At 43.3% G+C, this 10,899-nt stretch overlaps 1 protein-coding gene across 1 annotated transcript in view; it reads right to left on the bottom strand.

Moving 5' to 3' along the window:
- Positions 1 to 447: 447 nt before the first annotated feature.
- SORCS3 (sortilin-related VPS10 domain containing receptor 3) overlaps positions 448 to 10,899 on the bottom strand; it is a 219,515-nt gene continuing 209,063 nt past the window's right edge. The window contains exons 23-27 of the mRNA XM_009881623.1: positions 9,693 to 9,824; positions 7,686 to 7,785; positions 5,479 to 5,584; positions 1,121 to 1,281; positions 448 to 512 (exon numbers count right to left, since the gene is read on the bottom strand). Coding sequence (XP_009879925.1) covers positions 448 to 512; positions 1,121 to 1,281; positions 5,479 to 5,584; positions 7,686 to 7,785; positions 9,693 to 9,824 — 564 coding nt within the window. The remainder of the gene's footprint in view (positions 513 to 1,120; positions 1,282 to 5,478; positions 5,585 to 7,685; positions 7,786 to 9,692; positions 9,825 to 10,899) is intronic.

Genomic DNA, 10,899 nt, shown 5'->3' with positions numbered 1-10,899 from the left:
TGTTGGCATGTTGCAGAGCCTGGTCCAACAACCCAGCCTGAGCCCTCTGGCAAGATGAAGTAGCTGATTCATGAGTTCTTTTGAAAAGGGCTGAAAAGGGACAATTTACCTACAACATGTTGCCTAAGGTACTACACCTACCTGTTGGATTTGAATACTTAATTCCCATTCTATATTTAACAGGAGGCTGGCATTCAAATCGCATTGCACACTTGACTTTGCTTTTTCTTTCTAATCTGATGAGTATTTCCTAAATAAGAAGAACTCCTGCTATTTATGAATGCAGCCCTGGTAAACAGAAAAAGCCCACCCCATCCCCTCCCAAATGATAATAATGACATATAACTCCTTCTTTTTTCATAATAATAATAATAATAATAATAATTATAACAATAATAATTACAAATAAAAAGTCAGAAATGTTGTAGACCAAGTGAATTTTCAGTATTAAACACTAGTGCAGTTGGGGATTTCCTTTGTGCTTTCACTGTTGGCAATTGTTGAGATGCTTCCTGTGGAGGAGAAAATGGAGAAAAAAGAGTCAGTGCAGTGGCTTCAACAGTTTGGTCTATGTCACTTCTTACTCCTTCTTAGGCTATGCTTGTGGAAGTGTAAAGACAGAAAAGGTGCTAAAAAATAACACATCCTTTTTTTGTATTTGCAATAAGCACGGAGCATGCAGAAAACCTGTTACTACAGCTCAGTTGACCAGCAGTAAACTCACGAAGCTATTAGGGACATATTCACTTGTAATGATAGAACACCAACAGTGTAAGCTTGGCTCAGCTGATTCTTCTGAGGGTTCAGGGAATTTGGGACCCCTCCACAGCAGAGCCAGGGTCACGAGCAGGTGAAGGCGTGAGCCACAGCTATTGCTAACTCCTTATATACCTGCTGCTGTTGCCAGGTTCCTACCCTGGTCATGTACACTGTGAGACAAGCTGAAAAACTGTAAGAAAAACTCCCTGTTACCATGTTGCAGAGAGAGATTTGCTCCCTATCTCAGTGCCTCAGGCTCTGCTTGTACCTGGGGTGATGGTCGCTGCCTCTCCTCATACCCCAATGACCAACATCCTCGCCCAGACTGTGAAATGAGCCTCAGCTGAGGGCTGTCTCTCACCCATCACTCGTGTGTCCAGCTCTTTGTCCATCAGCTCCTCAGGGTCTGTGAACTCACTCAGAGTGATTTTGGGGGCATTTTCACTTTGGCTGACAGAGCCAATCATTTCCTGCTCCTTGTCATGCTGAACTTGGGCATAGATGTTAATCCAAGGGATTTTCCTGCACAGGAAAGGAAAACGAGAGGTTATATTTTGTAACACAGGGATCCTCGGCATGTCATTGATTAATCAGACCAACTAAACTGAGACCAATCCCAGGAATGCTGCATCACTGCCAATGCTGCAGAGTATCAGCTCTCAGAATGGTGAAAGCACCACAGTGACAGTTCAGTTCTGAAAGTGCCATTAGCATCCACTAATTCCAACACCAGCCTAAAGCTACCCCAAATCTCAGGCCACTACCTTCCTACCCTGTGCTCAAAGGCTCCTCCAGCTGTGAACTTAAATGTTCTGGTCCTGCCATTTTAAATGAGAAGTCATACACACAGTGGACACTGCATCCAACTCAGCAGCAATCAGCTAAGTACAATCAGTTGCAATTGCCAACTCTCTCAATATTTACTACATGATCGGGGTGCACTGGAAACCAGAAGTAAAAAATCAATTTGAGCACTACTATCAACTGAGAAAAATAAAATCGCTAGGCTTGTTTCAATTGACAGGCCCACACTGGCTCAGTAGGAACTGCCACACCAGAAAGAGTTATAAAGAATTGGTCCTGCCTCAGAGTACAGAAAGGACTTGAACTTCATAACACCCACCCAAAGTCTGTTTGTTACCATTTCATTGCAAAAACAGTTTGCCATGCTATAGATCATGCAAGTTTGCAGGGACTTATTTTCCCTTGCTGCTCAGGAAGCCAAGAAAGTGAAACGATTATTTCTTCTTCATTCTTCCAAGAGAAGTTAACCTGGACTGCTAGAACAATATCCTTGAAAGTCAGTTAGTTAGACAGGCCTAGACAGATAGTTAGATAGTAATCCCTGGCGGAATGCAAGTTTAAAATGAGAGAACTGAAAAGTAATGTGTTAAGCATCGTGGTGGCTGCTAGGATTAGCTGTGTGTAGTTGCCCATTGAAAGGTGACTGACTATTTTTCCTAATGCCCTTGTAAGAACTCTGTGCCATGCAGTCCCCACTGCTAAAATACAGGAAATTCAGAGAATTTTTTCAGTTCCTTAAACCACACAGGAGAGAGAAAGAAGATGTGTTCAAAAGAGGCTATATAAAATGTCATCTCTTTATGCTAACCTGTCTGCTGATGGACATGTCAGAGATTGAAAGCAGTGGAAATTACCTCAGCTCTCATGAATTCAATAGATCTATGCTGATTTTACTCCAGTGAAGTTCTGGCCTCAAACAACTTGTGCTATTGGCTTGATCTGGCATTCTGTTCTTAACCAGCAGAAAGTCAGGACATATTTGGGATGTTTAGCAGCAGTTAACAAACCTCATGTTCTTCTCCCTTTCTCCTACCCTTTCTTTTTAACCTTCAGACATGCCTTACAGACCACTGGAAGACATGAGCACTACACAGGGAACACACACATCGGATGAGGGAGGACAAATGCATTCCCATAGGATTTAAGTGCGCAGAATACATCTGGAGATGTGTAGAGACATGGACACAAGAACACACCTGGAGATATTGGAACACTTAGTTTTGCTTCCAAACAATGCAATGGTAGAGAAGCAACAGTCTTCTGAGCTTTGAGAGGAAAAGTGAGAAAAGCTCTTTAGAGCTGTGAGGCAGAGAGCCTCCAGGTGCTTCAGAGAGTTAGGGAAAAAAGAAACTGAGACAGCTGTACATATGTGCACCCATACACACACATCCAATCTTCCGTGCCTCCCAGCACAGACACAGGTGGCCACAACATCCCACTGCACATCTCTGAGCGCACGCGCACACATACTCCTGCACTCCTGTCCCAGGACACATACACACTGACTGCCCTGTTGCCCCACTACTACTCACCACCCATACACATTGTATTGACTGCTGTATACTCAATCTCCCACAAAAGAAACAACCTTTATACAGATTATTTCCCTACTTTTCCCCCCTTCCTTCCTTTTCCACCTGGGCCTCTTCAACAAGCATCTCTCTGGCAGCAGTGTTTAATATGCCTGCTGAGTCTATAACTTGATGGACTCATAATAAGGAGTCTGTGTGCAAACCAGCAAAGCACCGATTCTATAAAGTTGTAGAATTAAAAATTCATGCAGGCCCATGCTCTCCCCGCAACCTCTTCCTGTAAGTAGCAGTTCTGTATTCAGACTGGGATCACCATTAATCAGAAAAGTACATATGGCTAATGGACTTCTGCATCACCGAGAGCTAGAGGAAAGCTTTCGTTTTCACCTCCTTTTTCCATTAAGAATTGTTGCATGCTCTCACTTCTGATATGTTGAGCCAGAGGTTCTACACAGAGCTGAACAGTTGCTTTGTGTTCCAAAAAATCAAGCTGAGGACACTCTGGGTATCTAACCTAATCCTAAACTTTGTCAGTTTGACCTGTATTTGTCCTCTTTGGGACAGAGCATATAAGAGGGGATGGCATATTGATGAGCTTTGGGCTAAGCAAAACCGATGCTTTAACCACCTTCCTTCTCACTCCCAGTTTGTAATACATTCAATTTTCAGACAGATTTTAACAAGGCAGGGTCTTTCCAGCCCTGGAGCACAGAACAAGGCTGATAGCTGCTATGCTCAAGGCTCAGGATGCTTAAGTAGTACAAGAGTCAGTTTTATGAGCTGTAGTAGCATAAATGACCTGGAGACTGCCAAAGCAAAGTGGATTACCAAGCTACTCGCTGCTCTCTGGCAGTCAGAATATACAGATCCTTCTTCCTGGTAACTGATCGCTGACCACAGAGCCAAAGACATTATGCCAAACCTAAGAAACCATCTCACCAAGACACAAAGGAAAGCATGTCTTACAAAAGGTTGTACCTACACCTTGACGCACCTCCCAGAGAGACTTTGTGCTCCTCATCCTACATCTGGGATTGAGAGAAATCATCAGCCGCCTCCCCAGCACATTATTAAATCAATGCCTTGAACAAGTCCCATGTCCCTTTCCCTGTTCACCTGGGAAGCTATATTCCACCTCACAGAAGCAGAGAGGGGATTTCAGACTGCAAGAAGCAAGTCACACTGAAGGCCTGGAAATCTGCACCTGAGCAGATTCACACATACGGGCTCTCTGGAAATTGTCCTGGGCCACTGAAGTCAGCGGGAGCTTGGTAACAGGTCTTGATGTGCACAGGATCAAGTACTAGAAGCACTGCTACCCACTGATTTTGAAAATGGTTAATGCAAGAGGTTAGAAATGAGGGAAGCTTTAAACCTTGAGACTAGGATACATGCCTGTCTTATCATTCCATTTTTAACACTGTTTGTATCCCACTAACACCGTTAGAGAATCCTAGCCGTATCTTGGGCTGCAGAAAAGCTGGAGAGAGAAACATATAGCTGGAATCTGGACAGGAAAAGCTCTAGCTTCCCAATTTGGAGGAACTCCTCATGTCCAGAATATTTTTATTATTTTTTTTTTAAAGTCAGATTTAGGTTATGCTTCTAATACAATATTTTGCCACTGGGCAGGATTTGGGCACATAGACCATTTAACACAGTAAGTCCTGTACTGAAAGCAAAATTCCTCCTAAAAAGCTCCATCTGCCTAAAATACATTCTCATAAGGCAGCCCCTCAGCAAACAGGCCATTCTTATCCCTTATTTTGTTTCACAGCTTGCAGCAGGAAAGTACCACGGGCCAGCAGAGGCCCTGCCTACTGCCTGGAAGCAAAAGGTTTATATTAACATCTGGCAAAGAAAGCCTCAGCAGAGATTCCCAAAGGCATTTTGATGCTTAACACAAAATTTTCTGGCTTTGAGTCTCCCACCCTTAACATAATCACACCTGTTTCTCTGCAAGACTAAACTATTCACTTTGCGAGATACAAATGAGATGCTGCTGCACTAAGGCAGTTGGCCAGCGGGATATAGACTGTATGAAGACATCCATCGTGATTTTTTTGACTAAGTCTGCATTGTGTAGCTCAGTATTCAGTGAGCGCACAGTGTTCCTGTTTCTGGTCTGTGGTTCAAACATATGTGCCGAAGCAGGTCACAGCTTGATTTCTGAACTCTTGGTGAGCTTTCAGAGTATCAGGTTTGCAGTGGAAGGGCAGTAGACGGTCTTCTCTCTATATATGAGAAATAGGGAACTATACTGGTCTAAGCCTTAGGCCGGCACAACTTGTTCTACATCTGCAATCCATGCACTGCTCTGCCTAGATTTCCTGTAGACCACCCAGTGTCTCCTCCTCCCATCCCCCAAAGTTTCTCAACTTACCTCTTGAATTTGTAGATTAAAAAAACAGCCAAGCCTACAAACACCACAGACAACAACATCAGCATCGCCGAACTGCTATGACCCGTGCTGGAATCAACAAGGGGTGCTGCAGGAAGAAAGGCAGAGTATTACATTTGCAAGATATTAGGGAACACATAACTACCAGAGAGTTGAGCTCAACTCTGCCTTTGCCACATCTGCTTTATCACCACTGCATGATGCATGCTGTTTTCTGCAAGACCAATCAGTAGGAAACAAATTGACACTCTTGTCCTTTGAAAGAAGCTCCTTTTTCAAGACAATGCAGTCTAACATCTAGTGAAAAGGCACAGCTAGAAATGTTTAGCTGAATGGTTGATTGCTCCTGTGTGAACACTCTGGGCTACTTCTTTTCAGGCTTTTCCAGGAACTGGAGTGGAAATGAAATTTATGATGTGTGGCTTAGTGTATGTCCGCTCCCCTTTGGAGAAACTACCTCAGAGCATCCATGAACAGCATGACTCCCTTCTTCCACGGACATATGTCTGTCTCACATGTGACAGATCTGGGCTTGTGAGAAACCTCAAGGTTCATCCTTGTATTGGATGTTAAGGACTTTTTAATCGAGTCAGTTTTCATAATGTGGAGAAGCCCAAAGCAATAATCCTGGACCCAAGCATGCACTACATTATAACATTTTGGAGATTTGATCCATCTATCCTTGACATTTTGGGTGGGCTAAATAAAGCGTATTACTCTATCTTGTTTATGCAGCCATTCCCACAGCTCATTGGAGCAGACCCTCTTAATGGCCTGAGCACTGTGCTGAGAATCAAGAGTCTGATGAGAAGTCTCTAATGATGCGCAAATGATTTTAAGTAGCAGCTGAGTGTTTCTCACTGCATAAATATTTGGGGTTTGTTTTTTTCTGTTCTCTATTCTTTTTCTGTCACCCAGAAGATAGGGACAAAGTCTATGCAAATAATCACTTCTGGTTCCATTGCAAAATTTTCGCACCTAAGAGTCTGATCCTGCCAGTATTCTGCTTCTACTACTTCTATGGACTCTTTCACAGAAAAGAAACGACTGCCACTTCATCTGAGTCAAAATACTATGGGAATGGTCATGGAATAAATGCAGCACCCCCACTCGGAAGGATGCGAGAACAGCTGAGCATTGTAATCTAAATCTGCCCTTTGCAGTGCCTTACCAGAATAAGCCCTGGTTCTGAACCTGCAGACTGCAGATATTTATATCTCATTTCCAGTTTTGCAACTTAATTCATCCCAGCCTCCTCCTATTAACATCTGACTCTTATCCCCAAACAATATTCAGAGAGTGAAGGCAAAAAGGCATTACCTGTAGCACAGGTTACAAGCCTTGGTTTAGCCCAGCTCTTGGCTCTCTGAGAGTCTCATGTAAAAAGAAGCTGAGTCTTTCAGAGCAACTATCAGCAATGTCACATGCACAGGATCCCACATTTCAGATGACTGCAAGGGCAGCCATAAAAACCAAGGGCAAAAATAAATCCCTCATCTCCTCTGTAGTCATCACTGTCTCAGCAATAGCTGGGAGCTTCACACTAGGCTGGATAAAATTCTCAGCCGTAGCTGAGAGCCTCACACTAGGGTGGTTTAAAGCAAAGGGGGTGATGAAGCTTAAAGCAACTATTCATTACTCCGTGGGAAAATGGAGATAGGTAGCATTGAAATTTCAATAAGTTCTAATTTGTAGAAGTCAATATTCAGGCATGTGTTCCCTGTAAGAGGACTAGATTTTCTTTTCATGAGTACTTTGCCCCTATAAAGCTTCTTGGCTAGTCATAACATCAACAAGCCCTTTGCAATAAGGATTTGATCCAATATCCATGAAAGTTAGTAATACTCCCACTGAATTCCACAGGTGCCCATGAGGGCTTAATAGAACACCATTCACCCGATTTTCTAAAACACTTGAAAAACATCAATGCACTGGTTAATTAAGCCATAGGGAACTCTTAAAAGGTACTTTTAATACTTGTACAAACTGGTGCATGAAGATTCCACTGCTGGGTTCTGTTTTTAAAACTCCCTACTTCTACCACAGGCAATGCTTCGATACAATCAGTCCTACATATCCCAGTATATATCCCATATACCAAACTGTGAGTGCTTTGATGTAGACTGGTTCTCCTGGAGTTGTCCGAAGCCTCAAGACAACCACAGCCATGCATTTGACTCCACACTCACCTAATGTTAACTGAGTAACGTACACAACGACTTCAAGACCAGGCTTCAGTTCAAACTGGACCAGGTTCTGGTTGAGAGCGTTAAAAAGGATTTCTACCACCTGAGGAAATAATAAGGGATACAGTAGTCACAATATAGAAGACAGCAAGCTCTGGATAACATTCAGGAATGCATGTAGCCTATGAAAGGTGACTAACATCTCTTACTGGCTTCAGGAAGAGACAAGAAGAGACTGAGGAAGTGGAGAGAAACATGCACATGTGCTTTAGATGGAACTGAGTGTTATTGCATGCAAGTCTCTCTACAGGACTTTTGAGACTCACAGAGTATGTTATTATAACTCTCCTGGGAAGTAAATCCAAGAAAGCAAGTTAGCAATATTTTTTTTTCTTTTTTTGGAGGGCAGGGGAGGTGGGAAAAGAACTAAGGATCTTTTCACCCTCCACAATATCCAGTGAGTTCAATCTAACGCACTTGGAAATCAATGACATATTAGCTTTTCAATGGTGGATGATGGAACTGAGTTAGGTAGTCCAGCCTAGTAACACTTCTTTATTCACATTGATTCAGAACAATCCTAGTCATGTAGCTCCTGTTTAAATAGGCTGTTGGAGATGAGACAATGCAGTTTTGAAGATTAATGGCAAACTTGCCATATTTCTTCTTCATTTAGAAGAGGGGCCTTGGTCGGGAGCTTACTCATGGCTCAGCAACCCAGCTATGATGTGTTATTTTGTTGCCTTAGAGCACAGACTCGGCGTGTCACACTAGAGCCTGAGTTTGTTAATGCCTGGTCCCCCTAGAGCAGTTCTGATGGTCAGGGCTCAGCTACTGAGTAGTCTTGATAGCTTACTCTCCAGGGCAGAGCTCTTCAAGCAGAAGCCAACAACAGGTGCCAAAATACAACTGAGTAGACCGTCAAACAAAATTTGAGAACTAGATCTCCAGGCCTCCTGGGCAGCTGGTCAGAAATCTAATCTGAGATGTCTGCATAATACTGATATACGAAATATTGACAGAACAGCTTGTTTGGAGGGAATTCTAAAATGGGTAGATCCTACTGAACAGGATGGAAATCCCAATAAAATCCCTCCAAAAAGCCTTCCAAATCTTCCCACCACAATGCATCTCTTCTGCTCACTCACCACCACAAATTTCAGAGGCCAACTTTGCTAGCTTCCTAGGACAAATGCACTACTCTGAGGGGACTGACCTTGCTCAGTGGGTGACAAGAGCTCCCCCAGAATTCAGTAGTCCTCTGAATTACTTACTGTATGATCACAGAATAGTTACTCCTCCAGGAGTTACCTGGAGATGGGCTCACACATAGCTTGCACACAGTAAAAATGCTGCACACAACAACATTAGCTAGAACTAAACAGCCTTTCCAGCAGTACTTTACTCCTTTGCCTTTACAGAGCTGATTTAATCACTTGGTAATGCTAGCATGAAAGCTTCAGCAGACTAGTGCTGTTGTTCCTAGCTCTTCCCATGTCTGCATATGACTGTTGCTATTCATCACTGTAATTACCTATTTATCTAAATGGATGGATATTGTAACTTCCAAATATAGTTTGCACACACCGTTCACTGCTGCAGAAAAAAAGAGGTCTTGTTCCAGTGATATACGAGCTGAAGAGCCTGATTTATTTTTAGTAAACCTCAGTATATTATCTTGCTGCTTTGGCCTCTGTCTATTAGCATTCCTCCAGGGAGTAGAGGGAGTACATATTCAAGGTTCCTTTGGCCATAACTACTGTAATAAGGACACACCACTGATCTAGGAAGAACCACGGCTGGTAGACTGTGACATATCTCAGTGAGGTATTAGAAAAGCCTGCTTTTCCTCTGAAAATAATTTTCTTTAATGCCATAAACTATACTGCCACAGTTCCAGACACATCCAGTTCCATCACACTTATTGTAAGTCATTTCCAATGCTGCACAAGGGGCCATCTGCAAATGGTATGATAGGAATGAATGTTCCATGAATCCGTCTTTCCTTACTTGCTCCAGATCAGCCTCACTGCTTTTCCTCCTCTCTGTTGTGTTTTTATGGGGCAGTATGAAAAGTTCAGCAGAAGTAGGAAGCCCAGGAAATACAGCTACCAAGATCTGTTCATCAGGGATACCAGTCACCTAAAAGAAGAGTAAAAAGGAGGTCTCAAGCTGCTCTTCTGTTACCGATGTTTCCATTCACTATGGGAGACTGTGCTCCCATCAGTTTGTTATTTGCCAGTGCCACTGTAGGTGCTGTGGTCCTAATGAACTGTTCTGCCCATTTGGTGAGTCAGAAATAGAGGTTCTGCTAATGGTTCACTCTACTTCATTTCTAGAAGTAAATGTAGGCTTGACAACAGCCCTGGACCCAAAGATCTCAACCCAAAGTCCAAACCCACTATATCTCCAGATCTGGATTTTCCATATAGTCCTTCTTGCTACAGAAGAATGACCCAAAGTCAGATCCAGAGAGTCTGGCTTAGAGCAACCACTGGTAAGTGGGCAACTAACAGGGACATACGAAGAAACCGGCCTGCAATCACCTTCTAATACCAGCTTATGGGGATCCACATTTGCCACACATGAGTAACTTAACGTCTCCAGTGGGAGACTTTTTACTACTGGGTCCGATCAGGAAGGCTGTGCTAGGAACTGCTCAGTTTGCTGAACCAAGTGTCAGTTCCACAGCTGACTCTCACAGCTGTCTTCAGCATGACCTGCCCACCGAGGCTACTGCCCTCTCTCCCCAAATCCAAGCTGTGCATCCTCAGCAGGGCAGGAAGCCTCTCCTACCTCAGAAACTCCCTGCTGTATGAGGCTAACCCCAGTAGCTCCCTGGTCCTACCCCACCTCAAGCTCCTTGGCCTCAATCCTGAACTGAAATGTATTAATGGAGCAGCCGATTCCTTGTGATCCATCCAGCAGGCATAGACCACAGGCTGCAACCAAATATTCACAAAAGGATATACAAGCCAGCACTTCTACCTGATTTCTACTGTTGTCTGTAACCGTTCATAGTTACAACCTAATTATTTTCTTTTTTCTGCAAGCTTGACTCCGAATACAGTAAAAGGGAACAACAGTTTAAACAAACGAACTTAGTGTTTTCTCAGGATGGGAAAACAATCAAGGAAACTCTTATAAACTGTGAATTTTGAGTGGGCTGCAGATGAGAAAAGCTGAGCAGGAATTTACTTTCCTGGTAAAAATAAGC

The sequence above is a fragment of the Charadrius vociferus genome, unplaced genomic scaffold (assembly GCF_000708025.1).
Source record: "Charadrius vociferus isolate BGI_N301 unplaced genomic scaffold, ASM70802v2 scaffold282, whole genome shotgun sequence".
Classification (NCBI taxonomy): domain Eukaryota; kingdom Metazoa; phylum Chordata; class Aves; order Charadriiformes; family Charadriidae; genus Charadrius; species Charadrius vociferus.
Note: the sequence above shows the minus strand (reverse complement) of the source record. Positions and strands in the feature narration are given on the sequence as shown.